Source organism: Poecilia latipinna, unplaced genomic scaffold (genome assembly GCF_001443285.1).
Source record: "Poecilia latipinna isolate Pla-1442-1.1 unplaced genomic scaffold, P_latipinna-1.0 Scaffold652, whole genome shotgun sequence".
NCBI lineage: Eukaryota > Metazoa > Chordata > Actinopteri > Cyprinodontiformes > Poeciliidae > Poecilia > Poecilia latipinna.
The window spans coordinates 330,561-355,702 of NW_015113268.1; the positions used below are offsets into that span (position 1 = coordinate 330,561).

At 36.5% G+C, this 25,142-nt stretch overlaps 1 protein-coding gene across 1 annotated transcript in view; it reads right to left on the reverse strand.

Moving 5' to 3' along the window:
* LOC106954391 (protein kinase C-binding protein NELL1) overlaps positions 1 to 25,142 on the reverse strand; it is a gene marked incomplete at its 5' end in the record, with an annotated part of 223,598 nt that overhangs the window by 194,210 nt on the left and 4,246 nt on the right. Inside the window, one exon of the mRNA XM_015043858.1 lies at positions 13,720 to 13,890. Coding sequence (XP_014899344.1) covers positions 13,720 to 13,890 — 171 coding nt within the window. The remainder of the gene's footprint in view (positions 1 to 13,719; positions 13,891 to 25,142) is intronic.

Below are 25,142 nucleotides of genomic sequence, written 5' to 3' on the forward strand. Positions count from 1 at the left end.
ATATAATAATAAATTTAAATATATATTTTTTTTTTTTTTTTTTAATGCAAACTTTTAGAAGTATCACAAGGGTACACATTCCTTTGAACTAATGCATGATTTACATCATGCACAATTTATTGCAACAGAGACCAAAACTCATCAACTTTTTTAAAAGCTTATTAGAAAAGCATTTAGCACAACTACAGAGAGAAGAAAAAAAATCAAGGTCAGAACAGGCAACGGGGATGGTTAAAAAATTGAAAGCAGGTCTTTACATAATAAAGCACACACAGATGCAATGTGATCTGTGGAAATGTGTTCAGGGTAGCAACGTGCAAGAGGGAGTTGGAGGTTTAAGAGGAAAAAGAAAAACACTGGCTGTTGGCAGTTCATTGCTAATGAAACCCATAACAACCCCTCTTTGAGCCACAAATGTGGCCTGTTTGGCTATAACTACGTCTTAAACATTAATGTCCCCGGATGATTTATGGGCCAAATGAGGTGAATAATGTGGATCCGTATGCATTGTTAGCAAAGCTCCTGGTGAATTCAGGCCACGTAAAGTCTTCTGCAATAACACGTTGTTATGCGGAACCTGAATCTGCTACTCTAATATGGATGAACCCGGTATCCACTGGCCTCTATCCATAATTATAGAACAAAAATATTACACATAACTGCACTTTCCAGAAGGAGAAGCAGAGGGCACAAAACATATAGTATGAAATATCACCTCCTCATTGTTCTGACTGAAAATACCTTTAATGAACTCTGTGATTAATTGCGATGGCCGCTAGTTAGGCATAAAATTACTGGACGTCGCAGAGATCGCCCGGATGCAAACACTGGTTTACTAAAGCGCCTGGTCATCTGTGCCAAACAAAACTTTGTGATTTTAACCAGGTAGTTGAGGCACTAATATTCCACAAAAAAATTACCTCGAAACAGAGCTTACACTGTAGGCTACTGCTCATCAAATGAGCCCTCTCACCATTAGACAGAGAGAGAAACATCACATTAAGAATATTTACTCAGAGGTTTGGCAGAGGCTGCAATGGCAGGAAAGATAAAAGCTGATTACATAATCCTCTGATTGCAGTCATTGCAACTGTATAATACAGTGGATGGACAGCGCAAAACTAATGTAACCTTTATAGTTTTTCAGTTGCAAAAACAAAAGGCTAAAAATAGTCATTAAGCTGCAGCTTGACAGGAAAACTCAAACCTAATTGATCAAATCTATCAAAGACTTCTCACTCTGAAAGCACTCAGGTTCTGGTGGGTGGGGATGTGTGTCACTCAAACAAAGAGGGACTCGGACAGAAACAAACACTGTTATCGCAGTTTCAAGCAGTCAACTTCTTCTTCTTGTTGTTCCTGCAGCTGAGAAAGTCATCAGAAACTCCACATGATGTATGTAAAGTCTGGACTTTGCCACCCGTCCTCTCAGAAAGATGACTTTAAAAGCACATCCCTCCTACTGAGGAACCAAAGACTCTATAACAAAGGTGAACAAGTCTCTTCCTTAAGGACTAGTGTCCTACATGTGTTGGGTGTTTCCAAGCTCCAGTACAAATTATTTAAAACATGGATGATATGGTGTAAGAAAAGAAAAAAAAAATCAGTTTGATCTGTGGGAGCAGATCTGAATAAATGTACAGTCCACAGACCCCCAGGGGCTGGGAGTGCCCCTCCCTGCTCTACATAGGCTTCCTCAGAGCCAACAAGTAAAGGGTGGCTAATTTTGACTTTATGTGGAGGTTATGTCCACTAGACTGTTGGTAGAGATTTGTCCATCAGGTCAAATGATGCAATATTAGTTATCCAAATCATCATGAGAAGATATTCCCGAAATGCATTTGTTCCAGATAGTTTAACGTGAGGTAATGAAAAAGCAACTCAGTCCTTAGACAGGCTTGATATGCACATTTCCAAACATATAATCTTTTGACTCTGGTTTAATGTTATATATAAATCTATTCATTTTTTCCCCACAAGCTAAATTCTGTTGCAGGTTGGAGGATCATGAGACAAAGGTTCTCAGTCTATCAAAGTTTTTCTTGTTTTTCTAAGCAAACCAGGCGAACAACTTCACAACAACAGACTCGTATGTAAGGGTTGACTCATCATCAGCTACCCTGAACCTTTGACTGCTTATTGAAGCAAGAATATCTGGGGAACTAATCCATTTAGAGAGAAAATCAAACCGAGAACAGAACCTCTCTTCATATTCCTGTAGAAACAAAGTGCTAACCACTCAAGATCTTCGTGAGTTAAAATTTATGTTTGGGGAAATGAATAAAAACCTGTTTACTTTCTCTTCTATTTAATATGATAAAAACCTTGAGTTATTAGAAAAATATTTCAAATTAAAAATGATTTGTGGTTGTAATGTGATATAATGTAAAATAACTGAAGGGGAATGAATGTTTCCTCAAGGTGCTGCATAAAACCAGTAAATTTAACTTTTGCTGTAGTTTATGATTTCTGACAAACTATTTTACTTGAATTATTTTGACGTGTCATTTTTTGCTTATTGCCTTGTTGTTCATGCTCTTAGTCAAGCAGATGTTGTACATTTTACTTGGTTTTAGTTTAATATTTTTAGCATCGGAATAAATAATATATTGAATTATAAAAAAAAAAATACAAGTTTTTACACCACATTTGTTAAGCTTGTTTTTACCATTTTTAATTATTTGCATGTACAAAATAGGCAATTACAAATATTTTCATTAATATTTATTGCAAATTATTTTCCATTTTGGACACTTCCTCTTATTTCTACTATGTTTCCATGAAAAGTTGAGGTTAGGGGATAGGGTTAGGGTTAGGGTAGTAAGTTTTCAATGTTTGTTGAAAACTTACTGGATCAAACATTCAGGAGCTAAAACTGAATAAAGTAATATTTTTATAACATCCAAACCTTTGAGGCTTCATTACCTTTCTGTTTATGAACACATCATCACTGGTGGTTATTCTCTCTTTGACTGTGCTTGGATCAAGACAAAGACAGGTCTTGTAGATGAGCTAGATAGCATGATAATTCCTAACCTGTTTCCATGACAATATGTAAAAGAGACACTCGTTTAAAAATGACTTAAAAGAGAAAACTAACCTTGTGAAAGGAGTTGTTACCCAACCCATAATTGTATTTTTAATGTCTCTAAAAGGCACTATAGTAAAATAAAGGGTTTGTTTTGTCCCAGTTTGTTTTTCAGTGTCCTCTTCAGCTGCACTAGCATGCAAAACAGCAACCTAATCTACTAAATCCGAGGAGGAAAATCTAAAACATAATGTGCATATTGAAAACAACTGAAATTAGCAATTAGTTTAATGTAATGTCCTCTTTATCACCCACTAGAAAATGATATTTAAGGTTGTGTATCTATCAAACTTTCACTTTAGCCTATTCTGCATTTTCATGATATTAAAATCCTGTTTTGTTTGAGCATATTTGTGTTCTGCACCCCTAAAGGAGAAGCCTTTAAGGAGAAACAACTTACTTTCAACTCTGTACTCCTTGAAGGTTGACTTTCATATCACATCTAAAGATCACACATGCAGAGGCCTGGCAGCTCTGGGTACCAAATAGGAAGAGACACCAGAGAGAAGCACAAAAAACAGCAGCAGGAGCTAAAAATTTAAGGCTGCAGCAAAGGCTTCTGGGAAACGCCAACCACTCTGCTAATAAAATGACCTTCAAGTAATGGACAGCAACATGGTGAACAGATGGAGCAATTAACTCCAACTAACTATCCCCTTCCAAAACAAAAAGGATAATCTGAGTGTGTGAACAGCTTCCAGGTTTCCAAGAGGGGAAATGTAGAGATTTCAATGACATATTACAGTTCTGTGGGCTTTTGACCTTGTCTTTGCAGCATTATAACCGCCAGCAATAACCGACACAATGTGTGTGTGGGAGGAAAATGACCTACAAGTATGCACCAGGAAAATACATTTAAAATGACAGGTGTATGTGAGGGGAAAAGAAAAAAAAATATTCTGTATGACGGAGCATAGTACAGCCATTTTCACACTCTGCGCATTGAGCATGAAATGTTTGTTCATTTGAGTACATGTCATTATTTCTGAATGTGTGGGTTGTTTACTGATATGAACCCAAAATGCTCTGGGAAGAAAGAAGCAGAGAGAGAAAGAGAGAGAGAAATTAGGTTATCATTTGGACAGGTAAACAGATTTTTTCTCTGTATGAAGAGCAGAGAGAACAGGATTTTTAAAAATCTGTCTATTGATTAAATTTTCTAGGAATTTCTTTGTATGAAGCATGAAAAACAAAGCCTATGTATTCTGACTCATATTTGAGGGCTCTTTCAGAACAAGGCAGAACTTTTTGATACAGCATGTTACATTAATTTACCAGAAACTAAGGCCGCTCTGAATCACCTGCGCACCATTTTGCCTAAAATCTCCTTATTGTTTTAGACAATGTGTCCTTTGGCAACAGCACAGCAGGGTGTTGATGTGTTTTTTAATATTTAGTGTATTCTGTTATGAGTGTTCTGCAAAATACCATAACTGATGGTGTTAAGATTTGTTGTCTTCCCAGAATGTAAAACTTCTAAAAAACAGATAATTTTTGTCAATGTTGTATACTAGTTTTGTTAAATAATAAAAGTGACTAAAATTTTACTCTGATTCCCTTTCAAAAGCTAGAAAATTTCAAAATTAAGTTCTCAGCAAAGAAACTTTAAAAAATATTAGTTAACGAGTAAAGTTTATGATTTACATGTGAGACCAGTAAACAGCACCATCTTTAATTAAATATTATTTTTCTAACTAATGATAAGGCCTTTTAAACCGTACAAACACAAGCACCAAAAAGGTTGAGTTCAAATAAACTGAAAGTCTGTCAATATTCCCTATTAAAAATAATAAGGTGTCTAGGATTTTGCACACGTATTCTTTAGATAATATCTGAAATCTCATTTACTGAGGAACTATTCTGTGTTGAACCAAACAAGGAACTAAATACACAGCATTAAATATTTAATTGCTCCTGCATGCTTAGGATTTGCCAGTAATTACTCAGAAGACATCAACATTATAACACCCAACTATCACTGCTTAATAAGGATCAAAATAAGGAAAACCAATATCACTGACTCTAACATATCCCAACAGTGTGCAAACAGATATCCCCGAGTTTGTATTTTACCTTCACGGAAATTTAGATTAAAAAAAAAAATTATATTGTTTGGTAACAATTCAGAGTAACACTTTATTTGAAGTGGTGTGCATAAGACTGACACAGCACTGTCATAAATATGACATAACACCTGTTATGACCATGAAGGAGTCTTCATGAATGTTTGTTGTCATGAAGTGTCATTTGGTAAATGATGACACTTTTGATGCAAGAAGGAACTGTGTATTAAAAGTGACATTATTTACTGAATGACACTTCATGACAACGTTCATAAATATTCATGATGATGACTTCATCTTCATCACAGTTATGCTATGTTTATGACAGTATCATGTCAGTCGTATATGCTTCAAATAAAGTGCTACCCAATTCAGTGTTTTACACGCTAGAACTGCTTTAATCGGATTTTAATCTGAGACTGAAAGCATCACTTCCTGTGATATGTCCCACTGGCTTCATTTAAGAACCAGGTGAAAATCACAGGCATGAAACAACTGAATTAGTTCAGATGTACAAAAAATTAAAAAGGCCAATAACATGAAATTCAGTTTTGCCACACTTGTAATAAAACTACCATTTAGTAGAGCATTGTACCCGATTGGTCATTTACTACGGTGTCAAATAAAAAAGGAAAATAATCTTCTTGAATATGCTGATGAGTTCAGAGGCAAGCCACATTAATCAATGAAAAAGAGAAACATAATTACAGGCAGAGATTGAATGGTGTCAGATAAGATGAGAATGAATCCAGAGGAGAAAAGGGAAGCAGACAGTACACACACAGGTACATAATTAGTCATGTCTGGGATGAAACACCGAGGTCAGGAGGTTCCAACTACGATGCCTCCCCCGAGCAATCTGGATCCATTACTGGAATATTTGATTTCAGGTCACTTCCAGGCGGCCTTCATGTGGCACTTGGAGCAAACAATGGAAAAGCAAGCAATTTGCAACAGTAAAAGGTGATGTCTGGCTTTTGACTTGTGTTTCAGAAACAACTTAATTTCTAGATAGTTTAAGATATCAAACTCAAACTTGACTTTATGGGATTTTAGTTGGAGTGTCCTGAAAATGTCTTGCAGTTTCCCTTGAGCTAGAAAGAGAGCTGTAAGTGGAAAATCTGACTATGTTGGAACAGAGACATAAGAGCTAATTGCATTTGCTTAAAGACAGAGCTGAGAAGTGTAGAAACAGTTAGAAATGCCTAAGCAGCTTCCGGTTTGCATTAAGTTTAAATGAGATGATTAATGTCAGACTATGAACCTGCTAAGTTTTCTACTTAAATAATCACACCACAATCTAATTAACCATCTAATGCAGAGGTGATGACAGCTTAGACTAATACCATTTCCACAAAGCCCTATTACATTCACATGACCCGAGTCTATTATGTCGCCTCCTTGCTGTGATTAAACCACAAGCTGGAAAATTGTTGTGACCAAAATAATGATAGTAGGAGTATTATGTGCAACAGATAGTACATAACCACTTAACTAAACTACTGAAGTGAATTTACTGCATTTGCTGTCTTTAAAAATGAAATGTTCCAGCAAAGACTCTGACACAGACTTGTCTAAAAAAGGAGGATTTAATTTCAAACAAGCCTATGATACAGATCTGTGCACCGATCTACGGAGAATCAAAGCTGACAGAAAAATTCTCCAAGAACTGTGAACACCGGGTTGCTTTTGTAACCTTCCAGATCACACCATGCAACACAAATCCGACACATTGCTCTAACTTTAGGCACAGGCCTCTCTGCAGACATGCACTTTCTATATTTACAGCCTGCAGCTTCATGTTGTCATGTGTTGTTCTATTTCATCAAGCAAAAAAAGGAAGAAAAAAAATGAAAGGAATTAAATTTAAACCAAGCTAACATTTCAATAAACATTATTTTTTTCTGCAAATGAAAGCAGAAACTTGCAAAAGCTAAGTTAACCCACCATATGAGCAAAAGCATAGAATAAGACGGCCAGAGGTAAAACATAAGGCTGCAGAACTAACAAACATGCTGGAGTAAAGGCTGCCTTACAATGTTCTTTACCAGAACATCTTAATGTCATTCTAAAGCATGTGCTTTAAACAATACATAAATATCCTGATCACCTTCATGTTTAGGTTAAAATGCCTGCAGTTCAAGCAGTTTTGCATGCACAATTTGGAGGCGTCTGCACCTGTACCCTGCTGGACACTGTAAGAAGTTCAAGAGGCACTAAAATGTAAATACGAGGAACATGAGGCTTGTGCTGTATTTACTGGGGCTAAAGTTGTGCAATGTTCTTCTCAGCTGCTAGTGAGATTAATTTGATAGTGGCAGGATTGATAAGCTGCTCAAGAAATTTGGATAATTGTTATTTGTAGTTCTAGTCATTCATGAAGACAGCTCCGAGATCATGCAAAGATGATTCTTAACATTGTAATGAATTAATCATAACAAAACTCAGAGACATTAAACAGCAAAACAGACAAGTTGAGTAATTATCAGAAAGATATCTCAAACTGTATTAAATCCAGGGAAACGGATGCGTTTTTAAAAGAGATTTAAATCGTTGAAGCGAAAATGTTTGTCTACTATCTGAAGTTCAGAGAAACTTGTGCTTTTTAAGCTGTTGCTCCTAAACTTTCGAAGGTTTCGGGACAACCAAAAGCATCTGATCAGATGATTTCAGTGCCCGGGAAGGAACATAAAGTTCAAGTAACTCAAAGATACGGAGGTGCAATCCATGTAGGCATTTATAAGTGAACGAGAATTTTAAAATGATTTGACTACACACAGGGAGCCAGTGAAGAGAGAATAACGCCAGTGAAATGTGTTCATACCTACGAGTTCCTGATGACAGTGGCTGCAGCATTCTGAACAAGCTGCAGCTGTGAAAGGGAGACCTTGCTGACCCCAGCATAAAGCACATTACAATAATCAAGCTGGGTTGTAATGAAGGCATGAACTATTTTCTCAAGGTCAGGTCTGGCCAAGATGGGCTTAAGTTTAGCAGAGGAGTTCTGCAGTGTTGTGTGAATCCAAGTTACAATCTAGAAAACATGTTTTTATTATTATGATCAGTCATGGTTTCCATTCTACGCTGAAAGCTTATTTGTAGTTGAAACAAATAATTCATCTGTAACTACCCTTCAGTTTTACCCTAAATGCACATTTTCCATCACTTCATTTTAGAGCGATTTTCTTTCCCATTGTTTTTATGGTACATGACAGGCTTTGTCTCAGCCAAAGGCCTTACTGGGCACATGCAGCATCTCCTTACACATGTTTTTACCTGTGTCATGTTTTTTCAGGATGGCTGTCGGGCAGATAGCCGAGAGGATGACGCCGCAAAATGTCCATGAACTCTCCTGTTTCTGATCCACCTTCAGATTAAGTCAACATCCCAACCCCGGACTAAGAGTCCCTCACTTAAACACAGAGACTCTCAAAACACACACAAACAAAATGACAGCTACACGGTGGAGGTAAATGCCGGAGGGTTTTGTGTCGAAACCAACAAATAGGAGGCAGAGACATCCTAAAAAATTCAAATGGGAGATAATGTCACCATTTCTTTAGCTTCTAATCAACTGATTTCAAATCTTCTGACAGAGAATTGCATGATCAGAAAGAAGAACCAAAAACCTGCTACTAGTTCATTGTTTCATTTCTTTCTAGATTACATTGGTAGGAGAAAACAACTAGATAAATGCTGGAAGATGCATTCAAGCATTACTACATTATTTATTGCAAAAACATGGAGTCCTCTCTAAAAAAAAATACATATTTTAAAATGTAGGACTTTGAGGATGAAAATAAAGCGCAATACTGTGCAGATATAACCCAGAATGCCCTGAGGTAACCTTCACAAGCAGCTTCACACGGCCTGCAGACAGAATTGCAGGTTTCTCACTTAAGGAAAATGACTCATCTTAAAACCTGCTTTATATTTCTTCAACATTCAAAATGACAACTTTACCAATACCCAGCAGCTGTTTCCACACGTTATGTTCGTAAAAACACCAACCTGTTTTTACCAACAGGCTGCACTGTAACCTGTTTGGTCTGGCTCTTTTCTATTTAACCTTGACTGAACCAAGAAACAGAAAACTGAGGTTTGAAATCAGTTCAGGTCACAACAGACACAGCACATGAATAATGCATGCATGTAGATTTTAGGGTAAGTTTTCAATATTTAAATTTTAATATATCAAACTATCAAGAACCAAAATGTCAAAATTTCAAATTCACATGGCATCAAGAGGTCAAATGGGGGCAGAATGGTCAATCAAACGAGACTCCAATATGTTCACATGTGCTGGAATTAATCTGGTGAGACAGGCTTTTTAAAATGCAGCAGAGTTTGCAGCTCATTTTAAGCAGAAGGAGCAGCATATTTAAATGGCTTTATTCCCAGTCCTGTGCCGTCTTTGGGAATAGATAAAAGGAATAATTCGTCAGAACAAAGACCATAACTTTCTATACTTTCATAAAGGATGTAGGTCTGTAAAATAATGGGAGCAGACCAAGAATAGATTTATAATAGAGGATATGCCAGTGCTTAAACCCAAGACTACGAAGCACAAGAATGCAGATTTCAGTGGATCATGGGGTTTAATAAATGCATGTTTTACAGTATCTCTGCAAAAACTGCAAATTCAGCTCAATAAACAGTTTTGGCAAAGAAACAAAAACACCTTAAATCAGCCTATAACAAAACCCTTTCAGTTTTACCTTTTTGATCAATCTGTGTATTTTCTGTAAAGTACAGAAATCTTCCTGCTGATTTGCCTCTTATCTAAATTACAAAGTCTGAAAAGCTAATACTTGTGAGCAGTAATGACTGGCATTTACTTTTAAAGTTTCTATACTAATTTAACAGCAGAATGACTCCTAATTGAACCTGATTATATCAGTAAATATCCCACAAACTTTAATTTGCCTAGTAAACATAAGTCAGGACAGCATGAATTATGCATGGAGTTACCGTCAAAAAAAAGGGTGCCGTTCATAGGCATTCAGTCTCCTTAAGTTAAAACTTTATAGAAACACATTATGCTGAAATTATAGCTGCTAGTTTTTTCATGTATGTGTATAGCAGCTTTCTACTCTACAGACATAACAGATTGATTTCCTTTCCTTTTAATGCAAACTGAAGAACAGTTTGATTGGACAAAGAAAAAATACTGCCTATTTCCTTCCGCTTCACAGTTCTGCCTAGTTTATGTTCTTCTGTCAGACTTTCTACCAAATCTACCAATGTTACTGTAAGAGAAAACTTTGAAATGCTCTTGGGGTTTGAACACAACACAAAATAGATAGTCACTGTGATGATTAGGAGAAAAATCATTGGTCGCCAAACTTTAAAAAAAGTCCTCGTGTCCTAAATCAATAAGTGTAGTTAGGGGGAGAAAACAGGCCAATTGATGTATCTGACAACTTGCTTTAAAGAAGGGTACTTTCCTAAGATTAAAGTGAGCTTTGCCATGATACAACTGGCTGTTTTTCTCTCCCTGTTCGTTTTGCAAAACTTTTGTTAAAATTAACTTGGCTGCTGAACTCAGGAACGTGGGGAAAAGTGAGACTGAAAGCGGCTGTCAAGCTTTCAATGGGATGATTAATCAACCTCAACATCTCAACAAAAATCAAAACCTGGAAACTTCCAACTCGAGGACGTCAACAGTCTTTAGTCAACAGTCTTTAGTCTGTAACCATCCACATAGTATACAGTAACTCTATTGGTCTATTACTTATTCCAACAAATTGAAAAAAAATTGACAGCAAAGGATAAAGGGTTGAGATCAGAAAATCAGAATTCATTTTAAATATTTTGTGCATAAACATGTCCTCCTTTGATCAGCTGACAGTAGCTCAGCAAAATATATTGAGGTGCTAAATTTTACCTTCATAAGTATACAATGTGTAAATATTTCCATGACTTAACATATGGACCACTTTGACAGAGTGGCTATAAAATTTATGCAGGCCTTCTGGTATGACGGAGTGAAATATGAAAATGTTTGCTGGCAGGGGGAGAAAACAGTGCTGTGTTTCCATTGACCATATAATTGTGTAAATTGGAAGGATGAAAATAAATTTGATTAATAGAAACGCGGAAAAAAAAAATCAGGTTTTCTGATAAAATATATTTTCTCAGCTGCATCAAAATTGGTGTATTTCACAAATGAAATACAATGGAAAAATGTTTTTGCATCATACAAGTCATGTGATCAACAACCGAATGTTACTACTGGCGGGAAAGAAGCAGAAGACGACAGGAAGTGGGTGAATGAAGATGGGGCGGCGTTTTTAATGACTTATCTCACATATGATTTTAATTGTGCTTATTGTTTAATGAAAACAAAGCAATTGCAAAATTGTGTTTTGACATTAATCAATTCTGTGCACATTGGTAATGGAAGCACAGATATTGTCCTGAAAGATGAAAAGGTATTTTGACTTGAGTTTTTCTGGAAACAGCCGAAATGCATTTTTTGCACTTCTACTAAAACTCATGGAGAATATGGACAGACAAATGTAAGATCTGAGACAAGACTGGCTGCCACCGAGGTGGTGAGTCGTAATGTCAGACCTGTAAAACTGGCAGAAGTTGGGTAAGTCTGCTGTCATCTGCTTTACTTTGATCTTACAGGGAAAGCCTCACAGATCAGCCCACATAAAGGTTTTAATTTCCTGTGCATGTATCGGTAATATGAATGAGATGGTGGATGGAATCTGACATCATTTGGTGCTGAGGGTCCAGTGGATCTTTAAAAATGTTCTCCACTGAGGTGTTTTTTATCCATCATTTTTATATGTGCTGACAAAAGCAAGGACTCAACTCCCACTCTTTTTGTTAGAGCTGCTCAGCGGGAATTAGGGAGAAAGAAATCTCTGAATATCGCAGGAAAACGTCGTCACTGTTCTCACCTTCGATTCAACTTACAAAAGAACTGTGCAGAAGTTTCTTGCAACCAGTCTCAACCAAATAATAAAAACAAACTAATACTTTATGTTTGGGTAAACCAACTAGATACTAAATGAAAGATTTTTGGTTCCCATTTAATAGATATAAAGTGTTCTTTAGTCCTGTTTATCATGCAACACTGCAAGACATACAAATGGTGAATATAGAATCCTTATACAACCATAGTAGCTTGTAACAGGGTACAACATTATTACAAGTGGAAAGGACAATATTGCATAATACATTTTTTTCATTTTAGGTGATATTTCACTGTAAAACACTTTTACAGAAAGTTTTATAGCCGTCATTTATGGAAATCTTTAAGATTCGAGGCAGTTTGGATATTTTTCTACTTACTGATTCCTCCTGTAAAATATTCATGCAGCTGTGAGTATTTTAGTTGTGTTTTGTAAAAGGGCAGAAGTCTAAAAGTTTTGCCAGTATCTTTGGGTGCTCAGGGTGAGGAGCATTTCATGAACTTACTAAACCCATATCTACAGTGTGAGCCGACAGGAGGGCGGAGGCATCCAGACAATAAAGTTTCAGCAAAATATGATGAAATAAAAACATAAAGTGCATATGCATGGCAAAATAGCAGCGAGGAGGTCTGCATGTACCCCGGCAGAGTTCTAATATGCAGATAAAACATAACGCACTGGCATAACAGAGCGAGACTCAGTAAAAACGTGTTTAAATGTAAAATTTATAAACAGACTCAGAGATTTCACTTTGAACAGTTAAGCTCTGTTTCAGCCCCTACATTTAAACCACTGACAGCCAAAACCATGTGAGAATAAGCACCAAAGCAACCCATTCAATCACACAGTGAGCTGCCTCCACTCTCCTCTAAAGAACAGTGCAGACAAAAAAAAAAAAAGATTTTTATTACAATTTTTGTTTGATAATTTGACGATCTGTTCTCCCTAATAACACTCTGGTCCAATCTTCCTCCGTTCACCACACATACATACCCTCAATTCATTTTAGATATTCTCTGGCTTGATAATTAATTTGGAAGCCTCATGGATGTAAAAGACATCTGGGAAAAATCAATAATATTGATAAATCATCCAGTGCATCATGGAGCTAAAGGTGACAGAGTATTTCTACAGTAATTTACACTCCTCGTTGAATGAACACATGCCCAGCAGCTGGATGGAGAGAGAAAATGGGAAACTAGACCTTCCTAACTCTCAAATAGAGATGTGAGGATTGGGTAAAACTGTCACAGCTAAACTGCATATTTATAGATTAGCTCTGACAGAGTTTAATGTCCCTACTAGAGAGCTGGTGAGCCAATTATGCCTTTGTTAGCTTTCACATCTTAAAGGATCTGTGTCAGCTGAACATGTTGAACATGCAACACTCTGCAGAGATACAGAACGTTATATAAATATACCGCCTCCCTCTCACATTCACTGGGTGCTAATTTGTCCTAGGACGCTCCCTCTTCAGCACCGTTAACAACCTGTCATTCTCACCGACACGCCAGCAAACAAATATTGACTTTGATAATCACAGACAGCTTATTAGATGTGTCAATTCAGAGGAGCGAGGTTTTAAAAAAAAAAGAAGCTTCCTTTGGTGGAAGCCATTATCTGTTCTGAGTGCCGTTACCTGTTGCAGTCGACGTGCAGCAGGAGGTGGGAGGTGCTGATGGTGAGGGCGATCTTGTGCCACTGTCCGTCAGCAAGGCGGTAGGGGAATGACTCGGATCGTGGTTTGCCCTTAAAGCGGTAGTGGTAGCGGATCTCCTCTCTCACACCGCTGCTTTCCAGCTCAAAGTAACTGCAAGGCCAGAAAAGATGACAAATCCTCAGTTTTTCAATGTGGAAGGTCTTACTCTAAACCGATAGATTCATTATTCCATTAACATCATTTCTGAATTATCTAAGCTCTGCATGGATGTACACAGGCAGATAGATTTAGATCATTGTTTTCTCCTTTAAAAGTAACATTACTATCTGCTTAATGAGAGAGGAAAATTATCTCGAGTTCGTATTTGACTAAATGTTTTTATTCAAATCATAAAACATTCTCAGCATCTGTAGTGAGAAAAGTGATGCCTTAGTGGCAACAAATAAACCTAACATTTTTTTTATTTTTTTTATAAAACTACATCAAAACTAAATTAAATAATTTGTGGAAATGGTAAAGAAAAAGAAAAGAGTTGAATAAGGTGAAAACATTCATTCAGTAACTCCATAAGTTTAATTTTGCCAGAGTAAAATATTGTTGCAAGTACTGGTCCACTAGCAATAAACAAAGTTTCAAAAGTTGAAAATTATTGACTGTTTATTGACTTTTTTCTAGAAAATTTCTGAGTGCTCCACATTTATGCATTACATTTTAGTGACACTGCAGCTGTACGACTTTTGGCTCTGGTCGCACCATGTGGTCCCTTCCACTGCACCATTTTCATCCATGATAAATTAGAAGCTGGATAATCGCTGTGAGCTGCAGACGAAAAGCCTCAGGCAAACAGCTGACATTTTAGCTTCCCGATGGCTATAAATGACCTGAAAACAGAAACCTTTAACCAGTGTGAACAAAGAAAAAAAATCTCCTTGTATTACATACTTCCATGTTATGTAACCTGAACTATAAGATTCCAGAAAATTCATTCATCCACCTCTCCTTTTTCTATTCATATATATCATTGCAGAATCACAGGAGCATAAAACATAATACTTCAACTGATAAAGAAAAAAACAAAAGAAAAAATAGGTATCAGCAATTTTAAGTCTGGGTTGTACAATACCCAGACTTCCCAGCCAGCAGCAATTAGTGTTTGCTAATTGCTGCTGGCTAGTCTGAAGGAGCTGAGTGGGGGAGTCCCAGGAGAGCGCTGATCTGTGAGGCAGAAACTCAGAAACCGTAGCTCAGAAAAGGCGGACCTAGGTCCCCCCAAGCATTTTGCAGAGCTGAATGGTTGCCATGGAGATTAGAGGATTTCTCAAACATGCATGAACAAATCAAGGCAATACTCCATGTATGTTTTTGATAAGGGAAAAAATACACAATACTGCCCTTTTAGATACTTATTTAATCCATATATATAAGAGAAACTTTCCTTTCATTCAGTTTTTAAGAGCTTTTATTTACATCTTTTTTACCTGCTTTTGCTGGATTTACTTGTGGTTTTAATTTTTTTTAATAATTCGTCCACCATGTAAGTCCAAAACCAAACAGGAGTGGCAACAAGCACGTTGTATGTTGTACATTCTTGTCAACTCAAACCGTTCTGCTCAGCTAATGACGGCACATCAACCCCCCACAAAGCAAGCTCTGTTAACGCTAAAACAATTATTACACACTAAATTAACAAGGAAATGTTTTTCCACAACATCCAATCCCATTTGCATGAATAAACGAGTGGCGGCTTCCTCACATATCTGTGTGAGAGAGGAAGAGAGAGAAGTGGAATCAGCGAATCTATGACCAGCCAGTTCGGCAGTCTTTATACAGCATGTCATCACTCTGAAATTAAATGAATACATCACTCTGTGCCTGTGCTGGGCACCGACCTGACACCCTATCTTCATCATGCTCCCGGAGCCAGAGTCGCTGATACTTGTCAGCTAGAGAAGAATCATTTGCATCGAACGAGGAGCAAAATGAGAACGAGAGCTCTCCAGCTTCGCCTCTCCCACTGATGGAAGCCTCCTCAGGGCTTCAAGAGACCCGGAATCACAGAATGAGCAGAAACACTGTTATCCTGATTTGACTCATGAAATAATCATCAAAGACTTTAACTCCACTCCACAGCTAGTGTTTATTTTATGAACTATTTAATGGTAGCTATTGTATGCCTGTGTTACAGAACAGTTAATGAGAGGGGGTGGAGAGCTGCAGACTATTGGCAGGAAATAAGTTTATTATGAATAGCTCAGTCTGATGGACACAAAAATTTGGCTTGCCTCCTTTGGAGCTTTTTTCTATGCAAAATATAAAAAATGAGCCTTATCTGTTTCCACAGGCTTTCTTTTATTGATGATCCTTTCATAAGCAGCATTGTGTGAAGCTGTTATACTAATGGCATCTGCATGGATCTGAAATGCTCCAACTGTGAGCATCTACAGCTTTCAGAATAAGAAAAATAATGTTTGCATATCAAACAAATAAAAGAAATGGCTGCCAGTGTTGATGAAGGGATTGTTGTGATGCGAAAATTAAACTATTGTGGAAGTCTCTGCAGGGAAACAAACAAAAGAAAAAAACGCTACAGAATAGTCATTTATTGCACAATCTAACTAAAACATTTTCAATTTGTAAATCGTGAAGTTTTATGATAAGATAAGTGAATGGGTGGGTTAGTTTTTGTGTGCAGTAATGGGACCAAAACATGCATTTACAAATCAGAGTGAAAAACTTTAATTCAATTTCCAAATGCCAGAGCAAATATTTGCAGCACTATGCCCAAATTTAACTGTTGCCAACCAATCAGAGTGTTTTAAAAAAGTATGAGTCACTAATGAACATGATTTGTAGGTGATGCATGGCCACAATGCCACAGGCTGCAAGAAAAATGCAAGAATTGCCTGAGCAACCGTTGGTGCATGATGCTGTTCCTCAACAAAAAAAAAAAATATCCAGGAGTGTATGTGGAGGTCTGAATTTTAATCAGTTAGATTAGGATTAAGTATTGAATATTTTAAGCATATATCACCTCACTGTGTAAAGGGTTAAGAAAAACTCTACCAAGAATATTTGGAGGTCCTGAAAAAGAAAATCACCCACATCTGAGCCTTTATATAACTTTTACAGTTTAGAGCTCATCTGCACTGCAATATCCAAAAGATCCATTTATGAGTCACTAAGTGAAAAACCTTTCAAATTAAATTCTTAAAATCTTATAATATTAGAGAACTTAAAAAGCTCCTAATTTGATGAAAGCATGTTATATGTTTTTTTTAAAAATTGATCATTTCCTTTTTCACTAGATTTGTTTGAGGTTAGTCACTTGGAGAAGTCCTACTTTTACTATTTCTAATAAGGATCCACAATTTGGTCTGGTTTCCAAACATCTAGCAGCAAAGCACTATTAGAGCTATTATTTTCACTATTAGAAGAAAATAATCCTCCAATCTACTGAAAATATCTTGCACTGCACTTGCCAGATAAATGCAGTTGCAGCTCATTTCTGCTATCCTCTGGGAACAAAATGCCTATTCTGAAATTCCTGTTGCCCATGAAGACATGTTATCAAATCAGTTAACTAAGGAAGTAAAGCTAAAATAAGAGCATGTTAGCATAACATATTTTGTCTTTTATTGAAATTATTGGTAAATTAAACACATTATACAACCCACAGTACACAAAATGTATCAAAATGCACTCATGAACCAGGAAATGGTTATAAATAAATATCAGAAATTATTTTCTGCAATGTATTTGTATAGAAAAAATCAGGTAAATGTTTTCTCATGAAATATTTTCCTTTGGAATGATGCAAACAGTGAATAAGTTGCTGCTGGGGTTATCATTTCTTAAACCAAAACTCCAGCAGACATTACCCTCCTGTAATACATTTTAGAGATTTGTTCCACTTTTGTTCCTTCCATTATATACCATAATCTATAATTTTGCAATAATGTTTTTCTGAGTGAAAACAATAAAATTGTGGTTTTGAATTAGATTTAGCTGCTTAAAATATACCATTTCTATTTCCTATATTTTGGTGATGTAGTAGCAAGGTCATAAAATGTCACACACTACTCAAAACCAGCAAACATTTACATATAGGACAGTTTAAGAAATATGTTTTCAAAGTGGTATGACTTTGCTCTGCCGTGCCAGAAGTTAGGACAAATAGATATTTACTAATTCACAAAGTTTTAGTGTTTTATTGTAATGAAGCTCTCTTACTGGCTAGTGATTCTTTTTATGAAATTCATTTAGGAGCAATTACATTTTATGTCACGGACGTAAAGACCCAACACCAGTATAATAAAGTGACTAATGACTGCAGTGTTAAATACCTTTCATCTAATCTCCATAAATCCCATCTCTACTTGTCACTTCACAATTTGAATTTATAGCACCGCCACAAATCTGCAACTTCACCTGCGTTTCATCAACAAGCCTTTCAAGCTGCAGCCGATCAGGGTTGTAATATTTTTGTTGTGTTTCATTATGGTTCAGTTTTATTTCGTTGTGATTTTTTGCTTTCGTCAACAGTCAGTTACAGTTTTACGTTTTCAGGCTGGATGTTTATTTTGCGGTTATTGATGGGTGATCGTCTCAACAGATCAGTGGTTAATTAGTTAACTTAATTACCTCCCACTAATAATCTGTCAGAGTTGGAGTGAGTCGTCCTATTTTTTTATTTCTTAACTCATCTGAAGCACACCAAATTCTGCAGCACATCTAAACGTTACGGTTGTCAAAGTCAAGTTAGCATAGCAGACCTGATGCCTACCAACTTCCTCGCTTTCTGTCCTTAATTAAAACTTCTCACTGACCAGTAAAATGTGATACCTTTGGATCTTGTTATTCAGTTGTCCTATCAAAGCCACCGTTTCCTCTTTTCTTTTACATATATATTACAAATGCATTTAAGATTTATGGTGTTTTGTTGACAAATGTACAGCTAAAACCAAAAGTAGTCATCAGTGAGCAGTTTTTTGGGGATTTTGCGTGTTTGAAGTCACGTTGCAACGTGTCTGTACATTTAATGATTAATAATGTGATAACTAGAGGATCTCATCAAGATCCAAAGCACTGAGTATTAAGCAAACAAAGAGAGTCACATGATGGCACACCGTTTCCTGAAATGAAGGTTTTGGACAGAAGTCAGGATTCAGACATTTTGCGTGACAGCTCAGAGAAGAAGCTGCTTTGGTGACAAGTGGTCTTCATCAAAATGCAGGGGCATCATCAGTAAGAGAAAAGTTTTGGAAATGAATGCCTGCCTCAGAGTGCAGGACTGGCCGTATATCATCCTGTCCTTTTCCCTCACCTCCAGTGTCACGCAGCTATTTTATGGTGGGTAGCTGACAGCCAATTATCTGCTCAATAGGGAGGGTCAGCCCTCTCAGGCTCATTTCTGGTACAGGAGAAGGAAATAAGGCAGATACTACAACGGCAAAACAGACCGACGCCTGTAGATAATGGCCTGGAAAACCTGACTGGGTTTGCAGACAAGGATTACAATTTACTTGTCACAGGTTTGGCTGTCCTTGATTCAGGTTCTCGCAATGCTGGGAAAGTATTAGCAGGTAGGTGCAACTTCCACTAGTGACCACAGCTTGAGGTATATGGATCAATTTGCAGGAGAAAATCAATTCTCATTTTCACAGTTTGGACTGTGTTAAGTGGTTCATTATCAGCAGAAAAGTATTGTATGAGAGAGACCCCCTTTGGTGTGGGCTTTATGACTGGGTCAGGTTTAAATGGTCAAATAGAGGGGCATCATTACATTACATCAACGCAGAGCAAATAAACATTTACACACACGTGTCTCTCACTAAACTCTAAATATTGGTCCAGAAATTGATTAAATGCATTTTTGGCTACAATTTCTCCAACTTTAAATAATTACATATGCTTCTGACCAGGTCAGTTTGGATGGAAAATGTCCAAATTTAAGATTTCTGGATGACGACGACATGTTTAGAGGCTTACACAAATTTCTGCAGAAACGGCCTCACACAGACAAACACAAATAAGTGTCTGACTCTTCAATGGATTCCTGAGGCATTACTGCTAATCTGAAGATCTGCCTACACTGATAACTATGATGACATATTAGGGTCATTGTTCATAAAAATAAATAAATCAGCCAAAAAACTCTTAAGATTCATCTCAAAGTTTCTAGAAAAAGCAAAGACATTTCTGAGCTCAAAAATTCAAAATATTTGCATATAAAAAACTCACAAATTTTGATATTAATCGCATAAATTTTCTAGAAAAAACTTGGAAATTTACTGATACTTTAAAAATGTTTTCCTTTAATGGCTGAAAGGTTCCCTAGTAACTGATAAACCATTTCATCCAAGGTAGTTATGGTCCACATATGATGGATTATTATAAATGTTCATTATTTTCAGTGCAAAGAGGATCAATCATTAAGTGATTGTTTCGTTTTATACGTTTCTGCATGTTACAACTGTACAAAGGACAGTGATGGTGTTAGAACATGAACTGTGGTGAAGTTTCACCTCAATCACCAGCAACTACACCAAGGAACATGAAACTCTGTAAAACAATTATTGTCTGGGCAAGCAGCTACAGCTTAATGTTGGATTTCCTTTTTGACCCTTTAATGTCAGAGCTCAAATTAATCTGGCTGCTTGTACATCAGGAACCAAACAGCCTGAGGAGGAGGACGGTTTCTAGACTTTCAAACAGATTATGAGTTCATTTAAGACCAAACCAGTCTTTATTTTAGGGGTGCAACTGTTATTTAGTCATCAAATAATCTATTGATTATTCTGACAATAATCACATAAAAACATTCTACAGATTTTTCATTTAACCACAAGCTTTTTAATACAATGCTAGAAATATTTGAGTTTTTCCTAAAACTGCCTTACAGTCAAAAGGTGTTTTTAGTTTATATGCAAAATGTATATTCCTTTTGTACAGTAAATAATCATTTTGGAGTTACTCCAGTTAATTAATTGGCTAATAATTGACGATTGTGAAAAATCAATTAATCACAATTAATCCAATTATTCGTGTCAGCCCTAGTTCAGTTTGATTTTTAATCTGGCAAAAGTAAGACAGTTGTAATTCGGTTCTGCTTTGAGGTTTTCTTTGAACTTAAGCAACAAGGAGATCAAAAACAATTTGACAAACTTCTATGGAAAAAAACCTAAAACTCCAATTTCAAGTGTTTTTGGCTAATAAGCACAATATCCTGCCCATGTTTTCTGAATTTTACAAACTAACGTGATTCTAAATGTAAAAGTTTGTTCTGCATTATTTGTTTGTTCTACAACTACAACATTCCCCTTGAAGAAATTACAGCCAGTAAGTTAAATCACAGGAGTAATCCAGGGAGCAGCGTGTGGAAACTGATGCTAAGCTAAGGTTGAGAGGCGGCGCCGCTTCCCCCATCCCCACAGACCAGACCAGTCAGTGTTGATGCTGGCAGGCCGTCTCTTTCCAACGTTCAAACAAATTCTATCTGATGGTAGAGAAATTTTGAAAATCCACTTCACATTTCTGAAAGCAAACAAAGAAAGGTAGACAACCACAATAAATGTGCTGGCAGCACACCAACAGCAGCAAAAATCTCTGGACAAAACTGGTAAACTACAGAGGAAGTTGCAGGTTTGGCAGACAGAAGTCCCAATAAATATTATTTTGTTCCATCTCATTGAGTTTTTCCACACATGTTCTTTATAGTACAGTGCATGAAAAAAAAATCAAAATATATACTTAACCTTTCTTTTATTCACAAAACAAAGAAAATGAAAAAAAAGTAAAAGTATTATAAATGAAAGCATGAGAAATCAACTTTTGTTTGGTAAGTGAGGTAATGTTCAAGATACACTAAACATGATTGTGCTGAATAATGTATATATTTCCAATAAGTTTTCTAAGCTACCAAGATGTTGACCATGAGCATCGCAAGTATTTAGGTGAATAAAATAAAAGGAAAAAAAAAGATGGGTTGCTATCATCAGGATTTATTTATTTTTTGTTTTTTATGTAGGAGTGATAATATAAAAAAAGTCCTGGTTTGCTAGGTTTGACTTTAAGTGTAACTAACCTATAAAATACATTTTTTGTTTGTTTGTTTGCAAATAAGCCATCTGCCTAGCTTATTTAAGGTTCTAACGTTATGTTTATATGCAGTTTTTTGCATTTTTGTGTAAATTTGTTTAGATTTGCATTACTTTTCCTTAAACTGTCCCAATAGTCAAGCAGTTTTCCATAAATAATTTGCAGTCCATTGGTGAATCTGCAAATACTGAACTGTGCATAGAGTGGGCTCTACAGACAGTTAATTAACTAAATCCACAAATTTAAGTTAAAAGCCTTTGTGAGAATAATTTCTCTCAAGAAAAAGTAATATTTATTCTGATTTATTCCTACTTTATTAAGTTTCTGGTAATATTACCGTGTTAAAAATAACTTTTTAAAAATCAAAGTAGTAAATCCAATATTTCCATCCTCAAGTACTGAATGAGCTGCTGCTCTCTATGAAAATGCTGACTGATGTGTGAAAATTGTTAGGCTTTAATGTCTGCCAATTGAAAAATAAATTTGCCAACGGTGAAATACTTAGCTCTTCCTGCGCTCAAAAACTTTGTAACAAAGTACGGACAACGGAGTCCTTTCTCAGCATATTTCATTATTAAAGAGAATAACCCGTATCCTCTGTTGAATCGAGTAGCAAGGAAAGAAACGGGATTCTAGAGCTACAAAAGGGGGCAGGCAAATGAACAGAGCAGCTGGATGAGCAGGCTGTGCATCTTTAGAGTCTGTTAAGGTGGGAAGACCAGCAGAGAGAGACTCGGCTTTGAGTTAGTTCATCACAGCTTCTGCCACTTGCCGACAATGAAAGCGTTCCTGGGACCAGGAAAACTGCTGTCTAGGCAGAAATCCTCTTCTTTGTTGTATTCCACCAACTGGAGCAGCAATAAACCTTTCACCATGCTGCCTAGTGCTTGGCACAAAAAGAAAAAAAAAAAAAAAAAAAAAAAACACTTCTGCTTTTGCAATGGCTTCAGAGAAACGTCTCCATTCAAAAGACATTTTTTGCTTTGAGATGTGAGGAGAGAAGAAGCGCAGAGAGGAGGTTATTATCATATTGTGAAAACTCAGTTAGAGGAGGTGGGTGGAAAGAAGGGTGGATTTGAATGTGCTGAGAGAAAGATGTAAGTAAGCAGCTATAAGACAGAGAGGGGACGTGTGATTGGATTTGACTGAGTTGTAGAGCTGCTCTGGCTGTCGGGCAGCTGGCTGAATGGTGGGCTCCAGTTTTAATGGAAACGAATGGGCGCAGGCAGAGGACTCTAATAAGGCCTTCAGAGATGACTCAAGACTTCAGAGCAAATCTGCGGTCACAAAGCAACACAGGTCTGCTCAAAGCCAGTTGAGACTCTTCTCATTCCATGCAATTTAATTACTCCGCAGTACGGCGGTCTGGGTCACATGACAGCTTGCCTCAAAATAACTGCAGTTTGTTGCAACTTGGACAGATTTGAATCTGAATTTCCAATTTTTTTAACACCCGACTACACAAAGTATGAAGTAGAGACACAGATCATAAAACTGCAACATTGCAGCGGGTTTATAATGATTTATCAACATTTTAAATGTCAAAGCGCTCTAGGTTTAATCATGTTACAGAAGTCGCTCAGATCAATGACAGAAGGAAAAATGCTGTCCTACTCTTACCTGCTTCTTTCAACTCTGGTCACAATGATTTCAATTAAAGCTGAACTATTGGGTCAATCAACAAATCGATCTTCAGTGCAATTTCACAGCAAAATATTATTTAGTTCACATTGCACTTGGAAACAAAAGAACAGCACAGCAACACAAAAACATGCATTTAACACAGGATTCACATTACTTGATGTTCACTGAATTTGTGTTAATATATCACCTGTCAACATTTACTGTTGACAGGTGATGTATATCTAAGAGAAACATTAATCCTAAGAGTGAAGCTAAGAGCTAGTCAGACAGATCACAGATTTAGTTCATTTAACTATTTAAAGCAATTCAAGCAAAAAATAAAAATAAAAAAATACTAACATGCCTGGGATTCAACATTAGTAAATATATGGACAAAAAAAAACAGTCCACAAAAGTGGCTTGTTGGACATGAATCCTAATACTTCTAGATAAAAACGATAAAAAAAACCCCTCATTTTTAAATATAGATAAGATGGCAAATGCAGGTTTTGTTAGTTTTTCAGTTCTTTCTTGAAATAATTGCATTGAATTTTAACTGAACGACAAAGTACTGAAAATATGTTTTATAGATCTATTTTTCAAGTTATTAAATTGGAAACTATGCATTTTTCACCCACCTATATAAACATCTCATAGAAGAAAATGTATCCATTCTCTTTCTGCAAAATTATTTGTCTTATTTAAAAAATGAAAACAAACATGAATTATGGCTATTTATAAATCTCAAATTATTTCCTATGGTGGTTATTTGTCAAAACTTGACTATTTTTCTATAAGTCAAGTAGAAATGTGACTAAAAAAGTTTGATTTAGCTGCACTGAAGGCAAAAATGGCTCTCTGGATTGTAAAGGTTGCAGACCCTTGAAGCCATTAGTGGATCGGTTTGGTCCCTTTTTAGCAGCTGATCACTTCTTTGCACAAAAGTTAATACCAAACAATAGAGCCTTATGAGATCACTTAAAGAACATCAGAGCAGCAATAAGAGCACAGGAAGATTCAATTTGTCCTAAATACTAAAAACTTCCTACATTCTTGTAAACAGAGACTGCAGCTGATTGGGGATTGGTAAAGCCTGGACTTCTGCAAGTAACACAGCAGCTGAAATAACAGTGACAAATTTAATGATGCTTCGAAAACGTTTGCACATTTATATCTTGATCCTCAAAGCATGACGTTCCCTTATACCTTGCAGCCTCTTGTATCAAGCTGCCCAATATCAGATATTTAATCTAATTTGATGGCATGCAGAGCTGAAAACTCAACATTTACTTGTCTTTTTTATGCACTATGGATCCATATTTTGTTTGCCATGTTTGTTGTTGTGTACAGGATGTTTTTTTGAATGCAACCTCTGGGCTGTGTGCAGCCAGGAATGAAAGCAGAACACACACACCATAAAAATGTAGCAATCAATTCAAATTACTGTCTCTCCTCCTCCTCCTCGTCTTCTTTGTTCTCTGTCTGTGAGCACATCTGTGCTATGCAGGCATTCTGGCTCTTTTGGCAGAACAAAATTCACCCAAAAATCCAGCTAATACCTCTGAATAGACTGTACAGAACTGTGGACTTCTGTATTTTTGTTCAAGAACGCAACTAATATAAAGCAACAAGAATAAATTAGGCTGTTACTTGTTGAGTGACAACATCCACCAACTTTTACT